General features: G+C 44.0%; 1 protein-coding gene across 1 annotated transcript; it reads right to left on the reverse strand.

Annotated features, from left to right (window-relative positions):
• Nucleotides 1-696: 696 nt before the first annotated feature.
• Nucleotides 697-14071, reverse strand: LOC146862739 (uncharacterized). Its single transcript, XM_085643110.1, has 4 exons — nucleotides 12853-14071; nucleotides 6974-7180; nucleotides 3387-3568; nucleotides 697-729 (listed from the first exon to the last, which is right to left on the reverse strand). Exons 1-4 carry the CDS (start codon nucleotides 14054-14056, stop codon nucleotides 697-699), a joined length of 1626 nt encoding a protein of 541 aa, XP_085499236.1. The 5' UTR covers nucleotides 14057-14071.
• Nucleotides 14072-16161: the final 2090 nt, after the last annotated feature.

Raw genomic sequence — 16161 nt, forward strand, 5'->3', positions numbered from 1 at the left:
TTTACCTGGCCGCCCTTGAGGAAGGCGCTCTACCCGGATCAATGCGAAAAGCCTACCTGGTATCCCTACTCAAACCTGGGAAGGATCCCACTCAGTTGGGGTCCTACCGCCCCCTTGCCCTACTCAATACGGATTACAAAATTCTGGTGAAGGTGTTGGAGGAGCGATTGGCGCTGGCGGTACCGGCAATGATACATACCGACCAAAATGGTTTTGTGCCCAAGCGTAGCACCTCTCTTAACCTGCGACGGTTCTTCCGAGTGGCAGAGGACAGTGTTCGGCCCTGGCCCAGGGCGGGCTGCCCTGTCTCAATTTCTCTGTGAACAACCATACAGCAATGGCATGGTGCCTCAACAGGCGTAAAGGTACCGAACAATCAAACTCCCCCCCCCCCCCACCCCCCCGAAACTAGCAGTCAACACTGTGCGTACTGTATGTATTCCACGTCCCATGGACAGATCATTTGATTATGTATCTTCGGTACATAGACGACATCTTGATACTATGGAGAGGGACACGGCAACAATTAGAAAATGAGTTACTAATGTTGAACAACTGCCATCCCCAAATAAAATCAGATTGACAGAGCATAAAAGTATGATTCGTACAGCCAATGTGTAGTCATGTCTAGCATTGCACTGGGGGGAGAAAAAGCACACTATACCTCAGTTGCGTTCCACTATACTTGAGCAGGTGTCAGTCTGGCCGCATGTTGATGCTGCCAGGTATCTGGCACAAAGAGAAACATTTTGGATTAGGTTTTTAAAAACCATGAGCCCTTGTTGGTTGTATGACAAATTTGAATTCACATGTTGTTTGTGAATAAAACTTTATTGGTTTTGGCTTTGAATATGTAACTGTTTGTGTTCTAAAATGATTTCAGTCATTATGTTTTTATTGTCTATCTGGGCATGTGACAGATATCAACTGAGTTCACCAATTTTTTAAAAACACGCAGAATTTTAAGATATATGTTCAGGTCTGTTCAGACCATAGAGGGTACATGGGCACTCTGTTGTACACATAGTACACAATTGATTCACACATACGCGGTTTCTGTGATATATGGGTTTTGGTATTATTGTTTTTTCGCTATCATGATATGGTTATATGCTACTTATTAGCGTTTCACTCACACGATTGTTTATTACTCGCGAGGCACTCACATATTTAGTTCCTTTCATGCTTTTTGGCAGGGCACTTTTAGTTTTATCATATGAGTGGCGAGAGACCTTCGCATAAGGGAACGATATTTCTATTTTAGATTTAGAAGTATTAAGACAATCTAGTCAGAAGTTGCTTGGTGATCACATAGTCTGTTCTTTACCACTTCGTGTGCATTGAGTTTGCATCGGTAAGTTTGTTGTCTATGTCTAGCAGCTGTTGCCGTCACGTACAAACGATAGTTAAAGTTGGGAAGGTAGGGCACCTCGGGGCATAGCGTACACGGAGTAGAGAGGAACCATTTCCACACGATGCACATACTTTAGAGGAAAGAGCATGAGGGAACGTTTGTTTCAGGGTCTCGGTGAAGATAAGTGGCACTATTGACATCATCTTTTTTCTTGTAGTTCGAAAAGAACACTGTTACACCTTTATTACCATAGGAGGAAAGGGAGACGACAAAATAGAAATTGGAAGCAGGTGCGTGTTTCACAGGTTTTTAGTGTTTTTCGTTTACAGTACTTGGTTTGCACTGTTGTCTTTATATTCTTTTTTCATTACCTTTTACAGCGTGTACGTTTTTAGCTTACACACCGCGGTAGTTGTACAGTTCCGTTCATGGCATCTACGTAGGTGAGTTCTCCTGCGTTAGGCTGGGGAGACAATTGAGCATGTTTTTTCAGTTGTCTTCAGTGTTCGGGTGGCGTTTACATCTTTACTCTTGATTATGACTTTGGTTTCAATTAGTTGCACACAAAGGGTGCTTTTATTCTGCTCATTCTGCGTGATTTGAATGATTTGGGGCTCCGCATTTTGTTTGCAAATGCACTTATCGGGCCCGATTCACAGAACAAACTTAAGACTAAATCCTAAACTTAGTACCATTCTGGTATTCACAGAATGCACTTAGTACTTCTGGTATTCACAGAATGAACTTACTACTTTTGCTATTCACAGAATGAACTTAGTACTTTTGCTATTCACAGAATGGATTTACGACTCCTAAACTTACGTCCGCACTCGGGCCGGAAATTCCGGCCCGGAGGCGGAGCTTCCGGCCCGGAGGCGGAGCTTCCGGCCCGGAGGCGGGGCTTCCGGGCCGGAGGCGGAGCTTCCGGCCCGGAGGTGGGGATTCCGGACGATTTAGCTATGGCTGAAATCTCCACCTCCGGGCCGGAAGCTCCGCCTCCGGCCCGGAAGCCCCGCCTCCGGCCCGGAAGCTCCGCCTCCGGGCCGGAATTTCCGGCCCGAGTGCGGACGTAAGTTTAGGAGTCGTAAATCCATTCTGTGAATAGCAAAAGTACTAAGTTCATTCTGTGAATAGCAAAAGTAGTAAGTTCATTCTGTGAATACCAGAAGTACTAAGTGCATTCTGTGAATACCAGAATGGTACTAAGTTTAGGATTTAGTCTTAAGTTTGTTCTGTGAATCGGGCCCATCGTTTTTTATGTTCAGAGGAATGGTGATTTGGCCTGACACTTTTTGTACTTCATTCAAAACTGTATTGAATTGATATTGTTTACCTATACGTTCGTGCGAAACATATGGATTGTATATATATTTTTGCAGTGTTCCCCTGATGAAGGTATCCGCACCGAAATGCATTGGGAAGTGTTTGATTCTGTTTTGATCAACCAAGATATGAAAATTTGAACACGAAAAATAAAGAAGAATACAGTGTGTTGAACTATTACCAGTTTTGTTTTGCCTTTTGTGATTATGATTTCTCTTTGTACCTCATCCCAAGAGATCTTGGGTTACTAACTGTTGCTTGAGGAAACTGTTCATATTGATTACAGATAATTCTGTGAAATAGTGTTGACAACTAGAGAATGCATGTATAATTATTACTATTATTTTTCTTTGGCAACCATTTTGAAAAAAGATTGTGAAAATTACAGAGCACCATACTGGGCAATTTGAAAAGTGCGTCCTTGTGTTCAAACAGGTTCTGTTTGATTTTGGGATATATTTCATTAACTGACGGGGGCCAGTCAGACTATGTCAAGAGCAGCACCATTTTAAAAAATGTGGATAACTGAAGCAAAAGCTGATTACATTTGTCTTTAATTTAGGAACGTTTAGGTGTGCAGGTTATCTACACTTTTTGTAAATGCAGAATATGCCATGTTGGGAAGATCATTGGATTTAGAATGACATTCTACAGAAAAATGTAATTTTACATCCTGGGGGTTGTGATCACTTTCTGGCCAGCCGGTTACCTTATATTCAGACATACTTGATCTCAAATTGTGTGAAATGAATGGATAATCAATGATTGAACCTTGCTTAGAATTCTTAAACGTGGGAGTAAATCTAGATTTTTCTTTTAACTGGCTGACTCCAGCCTCAGACATAAAGTCACAGCAGTCCTTTGCCAGACCTCCCGACTTGCAATTAGTTTCTGAAAAACGAAATAGTTGCAAATTAAAAATCACGTGATACTATTAAGCCAGCATCTGGATAATGGATTATTAATGCGCTCAGTACATCCCACAGGATATACAACTGTGCAGACTTATTTTTATTAGCACTTAGGTACACGTTAAGAATAACTAAACTCAAATCAGTGGTATTTACCAAAAAGGCATTGTAGCCAACCCAAATTAAAGTCTACCACTTCCACAACTAGGTTTAAGTTGGCCGCAATATAACACGCCAATCCACATTTTGCACGGCCAAATTTATTGTTTTTTACTGCCGGAATAACATATTCGTTAAATCCAGACAAAGGAGTCATTTGTTCGCACCATGTTTCTTGGAATAATAAAAATGCAAATGAATTTTAAAATAATATCGTATCTGGGTCAGACAATAAATGATTCAGTCCGTGGACATTCAAGGAGCATAGACTTATTTCATTTACGTTAACATCAATAGCTCCGGTTATTCAATTACTATCTCCACGGGGCACCTTTGCCAATGATGCTGGCAGCCAAGACCAGTTCTCCCTTTGCACATTGTTTTTGGGTAGCCTTGCAGAACCGACCCCCCTCGACTGGGGAATGGTAATCAACACACCAGAACTGCAAGATTAGTTATTTGATGGACCCGCTGCTCCTCTAAGTACTGGATTTGGCTTGTTACTTTCAACTATTTTGCAACCTTTATCCACCTTAAGGGCCAATACCTTCAAGATCAGGGGATATTGTACACTGGCCCAGATCTCGACCTTAATTCCACATTCCATAAAGTGCAAACTTGATCCTCAAATCTTAGTAACAATATCACTCGAGGACCAAGTTGTAATAGTGGACTCTCGAGGAATGTTGGGCTATACCTGTCTAAATTGTACTGACACCAAATCAGTGGATTTAATAAACGCTAAGTCAGGGATAGTTGAAATGATTTTCAATATTAAACCCCGGTTGAGGCTGTCATAGGATCCCTTGGATTCATACAAGGGGTGCATTACTAGTTTGGTGTCCCCATTTTTACAACTATAATCCTGTCTGCCACACATGGGGCTTAATAAACCTGAATTACTGTCTTTAGGTAAAGTAGATTTAGGGAATATTTTTAATTGTGATAGACTCTGGGTATTAGTAGATTCCAGCATTTCTACGGTACTTAACCGTTTCAGTGTATCAACAACTTGTTCTTTATGCAAAAGGCCTGGCCCCTGGGGTTTGTTATCCAATTTAATCACACATTCCTTTCTGATATCTACCAAATCCGATGTTATTATGCCATTAGGTTTAAGAGCATCAATATTACTACCATTTGCAGATCCCTGATCATTATCCCTCATTGGTAACAGCAATACTATAGAGGAATCCCCGACTGCTACAACATCGACCTGAGGTAAGCATTTCTTAACAGCTGATTTAAATATAGGATAATAATCCTTAGGCTTTGCTGCTGTAGCTGCTAAGGCAACTGTCCATCTGGCCTTATTCTGCTCTTTTATGGCTGGGTTCAAACTGGAAGGGCATGGCGAGCAAAGAAACGATGGATTTAGGCCCAGATCTCTGTACTGGGGTGAATGTATGACATTGTTCTGCATTCTGTCCATCAACTGTTGTTTTTGCATTTGTCACTGCGAGTGGGAAGGGTATGCCCAGACGTGGGTCTCGTGCTCTCCATGCCCCTGAAATCAAGCTATCCTGGCTGAAGAGGGGGGAAACCCCGAAACCGGTCCTAGGATGCTTTTTTCCAGTCCAGGGAGGACCTGGCTTGGCAGTTCGGGCTGGACTGTTCCCATGAGGCACAGGGTCAAGACTGATTTGCATATGGCTGGGTTCAAACTGGAATGGCATGGTGAGCAAAAAAACGATGGATTTAGGCCCAGATCTCTGTACTGGGGTGAATGTATGACATTGTTCTGCATTCTGTCCATCAACTGTTGTGTTTGCATTTGTCACCCCGAGTAGGACGGGAATGCCAAGACGTGGGTCCCGTGCTCTCCATGCCCCTGGAATCAAGCTATCCTGGATGAACAGCATTGAAACCCCGAAACCGGTCCTAGGATGCTTATTTCCAGTCCAGGGAGGACCTGGCTTGGCAGTTCGGGCTGGACTGTTCCCATGAGGCACAGGGTCAAGACTGATTTGCATATGGCTGGGTTCAAACTGGAATGGCATGGCGAGCAAAAAAACGATGGATTTAGGCCCAGATCTCTGTACTGGGGTGAATGTATGACACTGTTCTGCATTCTGTCCATCAACTGTTGTTTTTGCATTTGTCACCCCGAGTGGGACGGGTATGCCCAGACGTGGGTCCCGTGCTCTCTATGCCCCTGGAATCAAGCTATCCTGGCTGAAGAGGGGTGAAACCCCGAAACCGGTCCTAGGATGCTTTTTTCCAGTCCAGGGAGGACCTGGCTTGGCAGTTCGGGCTGGACTGTTCCCATGAGGCACAGGGTCAAGACTGATGTGCATATGGCTGGGTTCAAACTGGAATGGCATGGTGAGCAAAAAAACGATGGATTTAGGCCCAGATCTCTGTACTGGGGGGAATGTATGACATTGTTCTGCATTCTGTCCATCAACTGTTGTTATTGCATTTGTCACCCCGAGTGGGACGTGTATGCCCAGACGTGGGTCCCGTGCTCTCCATGCCCCTGGAATCAAGCTATCCTGGCTGAAGAGGGGTGAAACCCCGAAACCGGTCCTAGTATGCTTTTTTCCAGTCCAGGGAGGACCTGGCTTGGCAGTTTGGTCTGGACTGTTCCCATGAGGCACAGGGTCAAGACTGATGTGCACATGGCTGGGTTCAAACTGGAATGGCATGGTGAGCAAAAAAACGATGGATTTAGGCCCAGATCTCTGTACTGGGGTGAATGTATGACATTGTTCTGCATTCTGTCCATCAACTGTTGTTTCTGCACTTCTTCTGCTCTTTCTGCAGCCTTTTCCTTGAAAGTTTAGATAACGGGGGACAATCACTGAAACTTTCCCCTGAGCTTATGCACAGGGGTTTGGCAGTAGTTAGTAACTTGCCTTTCTTGAATCCATTGGAGACATGACCATCCTCTACATGTACATCTAGACACAGACTGACCTCAGCCACCCCGTCTACCTCCTTTAGCAAACCAGTGTTATCGCAACCCACTTTCGCCACAACTTCTTGCAGCTTCTTGTTTTCACAATATTCACTATCACCCCCTTCCTTTGTACAACCAAGTTTCTATCCAAAACCGGTTTCCCTGCTGTTTTTTTAACTTCTTTCACAATAGAACCTAGAATTTCTGGGAGCTCAGACATTTTATCCAACATATGAGAACATGTACATCGTATCAATTGGTCATTAACCTCAGCTTGGGCCTTAACCACCAATCCCGTCAGGTTTTGTAATTTTGAGTCAATACCGGCCACATAGACTGCTAAAGTATTTAACAGATCCACCTGAATTTCAATTGCACCTGTTATAGCGTTCACTGTATTTAGCAAACTTTTCCATACACCGATATCATCTGTATTTTTATTTTTTGTAATGTGACCATCAACATTGGGTAAAACGTCATATTTGTCCAAGAATGAAGGATCCGCAGGGCTCAATGAGTTATCAGGCTGACCTAAAATAGGATCAGCAGCATTCAATGAAATATCAACTTGACCTAAAATCTGAGCACCCTTAAGATTATTTATATTATCCATTTTTACTGGAATTAAGATTGCCCGATCATCCAGTACCTGACCAAGTACCTGATCATCACCACATATCCCTGGACCAAATATACTTAACATATTCTTATAATTTGTTATCTCTAAAATAGGCATTCCTAGATTACCCACTTTTCTTGGCAGCCCCAAACATGGGCATCCCAGGTATCAAAAGGCCTTGGGACACTTTTTAACCTGCACATCCCCCTTACAGATAACAGATGCATCACTGACGTTCAAGAGCATAGTGCAGCTTGATAAGTCCAAATAAATAGCTGCTGACTGATCAACCTTTGCACCAAGCTGCGTCTTCATTTGAGACCCCACCTTTATGTGCTCATTAGTTGGGGCAACATGAACTTGGGCATCGACTACCCTTTTATACGGTGATTGTTTCGCAACAGATACATCTTGGGTTGATTGAACTAGTTGTGTTGATTGTATAGGGCCGAGTACTTGATTTCCACTATCTCTCAACTCCTCGGGAGGAGTAGGATCCTCAAAATCAGCTAGGTCTTTATTCACAATTTCCGATATGAGGGGTGTAGTGACATGATGGGAGTGAGGCATAAAGAAGAAGGGATCACGGTGATATACCGTAATCGTCCACTAAATTCTCAAACATGTAGAGGATTTTGTCTCTAGGCCACCCATCTCCAGTAGGGCACACAGCTTATGAAAAGCCACTCGCCTCCTACCTTTGCCCCAGATTAACGTGGCCAAGAGTGTTTGTAATTCTGAAAAGAACTTTCGGGGAAGTATAACGGGGAGTTTAGACAAAAAAATACAAAAGCCTAGGCAAAAGGAGCTTCTTCGAGATGGCTATGCGTCCCATAGATGAGAGCAGTAATGCAGTGTAGAATGGAAGGGAGGATCTCGCATGAGTAAGGACTCTGCCTAGGTTGCCATCCACAAGGTCCCTGTCTGAATGATAGACACGCACCCCCAAATGGAAAGGCATGCATTCCGATATTGAGGGCGGTGTCTGCAAGGCACCGCCACCATTACCTATCCCTTTTCAGCCCGGCCGGCGGGCCGACCGGCGGAAAAGCGCCGAACGGTCTTTCCTTCTGCCACGGTGCCCCTCGCCATACTAATATGGTGGGGGGTGAAGATAGGTCATTTGGCAGGCGGATCGCCACCGCCGGGGATCCGCCCGCGAACATAATGGGCCCCATAGTACCTTAAAGTCCACTAAGCCTCAAAGAGGTTATCCCATCCTCGTCAGCAATTTTGTAGTATTGAAATAGACTCAAATCCAGGAAGACTTGAAGTACTTTGGCACAACATCCTAAGTACAGAAGGGCCCAGGACCTTTCCCTAACTGACATACAATTCAACCACAAAACATAAGAATTCTGAAAGAGAATCTGTGCTTATGCCATTACCTACTACAGTTCTAGAGCACTAGCTAACAGGAGAAATAGAGGATACCACAGCATTAAAAACCCTCGAATGAAGTTTGAAAGTATCACTCTCTGCTGCATTCAGCAAACCACCACCATTCCTGAAGGATAGCAGAAAGCAAAAAAAAATTATACATGGCTGATAAACTAAAAATATCTCAATTATTAGAAGCGCAGCTTCCTACAATAACTCTTAATGAGAATTTAGCCTAACCTATGCTTTCTAATCAGTTGTTAAGTCTCAATCATTCATACATTCTATACATCTCTGGATCTTGAGCTCTGACTGGTATTCATATCCACATCTAATTAAATGTGTTCACTAAGGGCACATGCTTTTGGCATAAAATGTTTTTTGTCTTTTATACATGTCAGAGAGAATAAATATGTTTTGGTGAACTCTGTACTAACAGTCTCTTATTAACTGAATCTAATTTACTTAGACTTCTGAATGTGTGTCGTCGAGTAGAGCAGTTCTAGGGTCACAGGATTGATAGCTGCATAATAATATTTAGCTACAAAATTATAAAAACCGCCAACATTTTTTACACTGACTAAAGTACTGAGTTTTATTTTCCTCTCTTTTATCTGTTCTACGATCAATAGTCAACCAATTTCTCTTTCAGCTTATAGTCTGTCTGCCGCCATTCATGTCTACCTCTTGCTCAGTTCGCTATTGGGTGGCTGATTGGGTCAGCCTTCTTCCCTTCCCCTGTAATTGTTTAATCTATATGTACACCCACTGTGTCTTACATCCTCAACAATGTAGATTTTCCTAATAATTTATGACGGAAAGTCCTAATTTTATTAAAGACACGGAGGCGAGTATTATGCTTTCTTTTCTTGCTTTATTCCAATAGCAGCAAGATAAAACTACTCTTCCCAGAAGGCTTGGAGAAACAACTACCAGCCAATGGGAAACAAAGAAGCAAATACTGACCAATCACATCATAGATAATAGTATAAGGTGTATCGTGACTGCAAACAGCCCTCTTTTCTTATGCGAGCAATCATAGAGTATGGAAAAATAAAGGAGAAACAGAGAACAAAATGCAAAAAGTCAAAGTCCACGTAAAAAGTTCTTTTCCGAAGACCACCAGAGGAGAGTCGGAGAGAAGATCCAGTCCAAGGACAGAAGGTGCCGTATCAGCAGGAATGATCTTGATAGAATCCATGAGGACCTCAGGATGATGCCGGTGGCAGCGCTGGAGTTCCTGTGGGGAGGGAGAACACCAGTTAGAAATGTTGTGGCGGGATAATACTCGCCTCCGTGTCTTTAATAAAATTAGGACTTTCCGTCATAAATTATTAGGAAAATCTACATTTTATGGAAAGACCGGAGGCTCCTATTATGCTTGTTTAAAGCATATCAACCACCATAGAAGAAGCAGTAAGAACAGGTTTGCAATAAAATGTACGGAACACTGAATCATTAGACCAATCTGCTGACTTCAGGATATCCTCCAGACGGGAGCCAGCCCAAAAGGCTTTAGAAGCCATGGCTCCTCTAGTGGAATGAGCTCCGAAAACGGAGACGTCAATACCTGCCAGGGACATGACCCAACGAACCCAACGGGCCAAGGTAGCAGCAGAAACAGGATGAAAGGGTTTACGAAAGGAAATAAGGAGTTGGGAGCTGGAGGAAGTCCTGAGAGCAGAGGTCTTACTTTCATAAACTTTTAAACATTGGCCTACACACAATTTGGGATTGGAGGGAAAATAGGGATAGAACACAGACTGTAAATTGGTCTTGGTACGTTTATGAATATGAAACATTACACCAGTAGGAGTAAATTGTCTAGAAGAAACATCTAAGGCCTTCACATCAGACACTCGTTTAATGGAAATTAAACATAATAACATAGTAAGTTTAGCTGAGATCATTTTTAATGAAAGAGCAGAGTTGTCAGGCCAGGTAGAAAACAATTGCAAAACCAAATTGACATCCCATAAACTAGAATACTTAGCCAAAGGAGGTTTTGAAAAACGAATTCCTCTTAGTAGTCTGCATACCAAGGGATGCGCCCCCGCAGGTTTTCCATCAATGTGGGTATGATTGAGTGAAATGGCAGATCTATAGAGGTTGATGGTACGATAGGATTTACCCGAGCTAGCCTCAGAGGCTAAGAAGTTAACCATAAAGTTTAAAGAGGCTGAAACGGGATCGACAGATTTCTGCAGACACCAGCTTGACCAAAGAGACCAGGCGGACTTGTAAGCCTTGGAGGTGCCAGGGGCCCATGCTCGACTAATAAAGACTGAAGCTTCCTGTGAAATGACGAAATCAGAAGAGGAAGGCTGGAAATTTTCCAGGCGGACAACGTCAGAGACTGGTTGACCATTAAAGGATGGGGGTTGCCCTGAGGATCCGAGAGAAGATTGGGGAAAGGAGAAAGAAGGACGGGGAAGTCTACCGCCAATTCCAGGAGAGACGGGAACCAAATCTGGGACTGCCAAAAAGGAGTTATTATTACCAGAGATGTCATTTGGCGACGCACCTGCGACAAAACCCTGTTGATCAACAGAAAAGGAGGAAAGGCATAATTGAGGTGAAGGGACCAATCTTGGAGGAAGGCATCGGTCGCCAGAGCCAAAGGATCCGGACGCCAACTGAAGAAATGAGGCAACTGGGAATTGAGACGGGAAGCAAAAAGGTCTACTGAGAAAGGACCCCACAACTGAGAGAGGGAGAGAAACACGGAGGGAAGAAGCTTCCAGTCGCTGGAATCCCGGAGGAAGCGAGAATGCCAGTCGGCCACAGCGTTGAGATCTCCTGGGAGATATTCCGCAGAGAGCGAAAGTCTGTTGGAAAGGCAAAACTCCCAAAGGCTTTTTGCCAGATCTGCTAGAGCCTTCGATTTTGTGCCACCGAGATGGTTTATATAACGAACCGCAGAAACATTGTCCATGCGTAGAAGGATGGTACAACTTACTCTGTCTTTTGCCAGACTCTGGATTGCAAAGGAACCAGCAAGCATCTCTAAACAGTTGATGTGCAATTTGGACTCCTCTTTTGACCATGTACCGCCAGTCGATATTGGTCCACAACGGGCGCCCCAACCCGTCAGACTTGCATCGGATTCTAATACAAGATCTGGGGCGGAAGCGAAGATGGTTCGGCCGTTCCAAGCCTCCAAGTGGTTTAACCACCATTGCAGTTCCAGTTGAGATTCGAGATCTAATTCTATTTGATCGGAGTAAGCGAGACCTTGCCGAAGATGCCTGATCTTTAGGCGCTGAAGAGCGCGATAATGGAGGGGACCTGGAAAGATAGCCTGAATGGAGGCTGATAAAAGGCCGACTATTCTCGCAAGGGTTCTGAGAGAAATGAGTGGACGGCGCAGAGCCTGGGAAATCTCCGTTTGAATTGTGGAGATCTTGGATTGAGGAAGAAACAGGGAAGCCAGGGGGGAATCTATACGGAACCCCAGAAACTCCATGCTCTGAGTCGGGATGAGAGAGGACTTTTCTAAATTGAGGAGAAACCCCAATTCGAGAAGAAGAGAACGTGTAGTGGAGAGATCGTTCAATAATGCCGATTTGTCTAGATTCATGAGGAGAATGTCGTCGAGATAAATGATGAGTCTGATCCCCAGAGATCGTAGATAAGCTACGACCGGTCTCATTACCTTTGTGAAGCACCAGGGTGCTGAAGAAAGACCGAAGGGCAGAGATTGAAAACGATAAGTGACGTTTTGCCATTGGAATTGGAGGAACTTTGTGTGCGATTCGTGAATAGGAACAGAAAGATAAGCGTCTTGGAGATCTATGCGGACCATCCAATCGTTTAGACGCAAAGTGTCTCGCAAGTGAAGAATCGTTTCCATTTTGAAGTGGCGATAAACCACGAACTGATTGAAGAATCTGAGATTGATCACCGGTCTCATCTTTTTGTTTTTCTTTTGAACAAGAAAAAGAGTGCTGAGGAAGCCGGAGGGATCGAAGGGGGAGACCAGAATAGCCTTTTTGGAGAGAAGGGCCTGTATTTCCGAGGTGACCAGCAGTGACATTTCTGTTGAGAACACTAGAGGGGAAGGAAGAACATGTTGAAAAGGAGGAGCGTAAAGCTCGATACGATAACCCTGGACGGTGTCGAGAACCCATGGATCCGCAGTGAGAGTCTGCCATCTGTGAAGGAAAAGGGCTAAACGACCCCCCACAGGAATAACCGCACTCACCTTGTTGGGAGTTGTTGTTGTTGTGGCGGAAGCCACGTTGGCCCCTGCCCCTGTAACCTCGACCTCGTTGGGGGTAAAACTGGGGCTTGAAATCCTGCTGGTTGGAGTTGAAGGCACCACGGGAGCCTTGGGACTGGAAACCACGGCCGGTAGAGCGGCTCCTGCCTCTTCCGGCCCTGCCAAAAACCCGAGAAGGAAAGACCTTCTTGATGGACTGCTGCGCCTTGTCCAATGAGGCAAAGGTGGTGACAAACCGACTTAAGTCCTTTACTAACGAATCTCCAAAGAGAAGACCATCAGCCTTGACGCCAGGATCTAGGGGGGCAAGGTTGGCAAGCTTGGGATCTAACTTTATTAAGAGACCCTTGCGGCGCTCATGAGTCAAGGCCGCATTAGTGTTTCCCAGAAGACAAAAAGCGCGTTGGACCCACAGCGAAATCTCCTCTGGGTTAAGGTCTGTCCCATCCAGACGAGCTGTTTCAGCTAAATCAAAGATGCGGGCCAGTGGTCCCACCAAATCAAGCAGTTTGTCTTGGCAGGAGGACCAAGCTTTATCCACGCCTTTGCGCGGGTCCTTGCCAAACTTCGAGAAGAAAGTGAGGAGAGGTTGATCAATGCCAGGGGTAGAAGTTATGTGAGAAGGGAGAGAGGGCTTAGGACACTCGGACTTTAATTTGGCCCGGACAGTTTTGTCTAAAGGGAGACGAAGTCTGGAGGTTATATACTCTCCGACATGGTCAATAGGGAACCATTCGGTAGAATTAGGATGCCTGATAGAAGCCGGGTCAAAGAGAGGGGTACCTTCAGGATCCAGCACCGGCTCCGACGCAAAGGCGTCGAGTTTCAATTTCTTAGGAGGGGAAGGACTCACAATATCAAAAATATCATCAAGGTCAGTGGCGTCATCCATATCATCATCTGTGTCGTGAATTGTTGAAATGACCAATTTCTGTGGTACCTCTGGGTTGTTGGACTTAACCTTGCGTTTACCAGATAAACTTTTTAACCCCTCCTGAACAGGAGGCCTGGGAGGAACCACGTCCTCTGTCATATGTGAGGAAGACTCACCAACCACTCTTGACGCCAAAGAAGAAACCTTGGAGTGTACCACTGTAAGTTTTCTGCTATCCCCCGCAGATTGGGCCATTGCTTTGGTCATTATACTTAAGAGAGAGTTCTCCATAGTCTTGGAAAAACGCTTCATAGAAGCTTCGACCGCAGTCTCCACTGAGGAATTAATAAAAGAGCTCAAATCTTCTTTGAACTCTTCCCCTTCATTGTCATGAGGCTCATTAGAAACCTGCATTATGAAAAATAAACTGGAGCCTGTTCAAAACCTGACAAGAAAGGGTTAATTTATGCTTGTGCAGAAAAAAGGAGTGGGCGTATGAAAAAGGAGAAACCCCTCCCCTTAGGGGGCGTGTGAAATATACACGAAGGAAACGTGGTGAGGAGCCGGTAACAGCGCGTCGAACTGAGGAGCCGTTCTGGAGTGCTGCGCCACAGAGGAGGCGGAAACCGGTGAGAGAGAGGCGTGCGAGGGGCAGGCAATGCGTGCAGGGCACGGGGGGGGGAACGTAAACTGAAAGTTGTGCGCGCGTGTGAGAGCGCGAAGAAAACGGGAGCAACAAGTTGCGCTACAAAGGCCAAAAATACTATAAACCGAACAATACCATGACAGTAATTCAAATAAATTAACTTCATATGAATGACAGGAAAAAAGGTACTTATCTTGACTGCGAGCAGCAAGAAAAGAGGGCTGTTTGCAGTCACGATACACCTTATACTATTATCTATGATGTGATTGGTCAGTATTTGCTTCTTTGTTTCCCATTGGCTGGTAGTTGTTTCTCCAAGCCTTCTGGGAAGAGTAGTTTTATCTTGCTGCTATTGGAATAAAGCAAGAAAAGAAAGCATAATAGGAGCCTCCGGTCTTGCCATAAAATTAAGCTGTTTTCCTTCATACATTTAACAACAAGGCCCTCCTTTGATATACTCAGGGAAGAATACCTCTGCCAGAGTGGTCGCCATTTTGATGTGAGCTGTGGTTGAGATCCCATACACAACACGTGATCCTTTAAGATTATACTCTGATTTTTTTTTATTGCTTCATCATAAATAAGGACAACTCTTAAAAGCTGTGTTGTAGGAACGCACCTACAACAAGCACCTAAAAATCACAATCATAAAATCTTAGTCATGAAGATTAATTGATGCAAAAATAAATTTGCATATTCAGGTAAGAAATATTAACGAAAATGACCCTTTGACATAGGAAACTATAGTAAAAAACAGCTGTAGAGAGAGATTAGGACAGGGTGAGTGCCCTGCTGCGTTTGATTCCTTTACAGGTGTGAGATAGGTTTCAGTCTTGACTGCCTTCCTCTTTACGCTTCATGGTTTATCTAAGCATTTTGAAATAGTGTTGAGGGAGGGTCTTAGTAAGCAACCAACGTTGGCCCTGAATTGACAAAAGTCCATTATATGTAGAAGATGATCTTTCAATGTCTAAGCAGGCAAATGATTTACATAGATTGATTTCACACTTTGTTACCTTTTTGCAAAGGTTGAACCTCATGCGGGGCCACATGTACGAAAAATTGAAATAGCAAGTTACTTATTGCGATTCCCTGCAAATCACAATTAGAAAATTGCTATTTCAAATGAATGAAACTCTTTAGAGTTTCATTTGCGATTCCTAGTGGGTTGCAAATAGACCCACCTCATGAATTTCACTGGTCTCAGTTTGCGATCCATAGATATTCAGTAAAATCCCAGTGATGCTGGCCTGCTGAGGTCAGCAGATCACCATGTCTGTGATTGCTTTTAAATAAAGCAATCTGTTTTTTGAAATGCAGCCCGTTTTCCCTAAAGGAAAATGGGATGCGTTTCAGAAACAAAAATGAAAAGTTTTCTTTCAAATTTTAAGAGCAGGCAGTGGTCTTTAGGACCACTGCCTGCCCTTAAAATGCTTTTACAAACATTCACAAAGGAGGAAGGGAGTCCCTTGAAGACCCCTTCCCCTTTGTGAACGTGTTACCACCGAATTGAATGTGGTGGTAAAACAAGAATGTTTTGTGTCCACATTTCGGTCTCAAAACATTTATACATACTGTGATTCAGTATTGGGAAGGACCACCCCCACCACGCCATTCCCTAGTACCGAATCGCAAACCCAAATTGCGATTCCGTAACAGATTTATGAATCACTATTTGGGTTTGGTACAAGTCAAAATGTCTTATAGTGTTTACAAATAGGTTTGCGACTTCAATAAGGATCTGCGACCTCAAAAAGGTTTGTATAGGTGG

Source organism: Triturus cristatus, chromosome 2_2 (assembly GCF_964204655.1).
Source record: "Triturus cristatus chromosome 2_2, aTriCri1.1, whole genome shotgun sequence".
In the NCBI taxonomy this organism is placed as follows: Eukaryota; Metazoa; Chordata; class Amphibia; order Caudata; family Salamandridae; genus Triturus; species Triturus cristatus.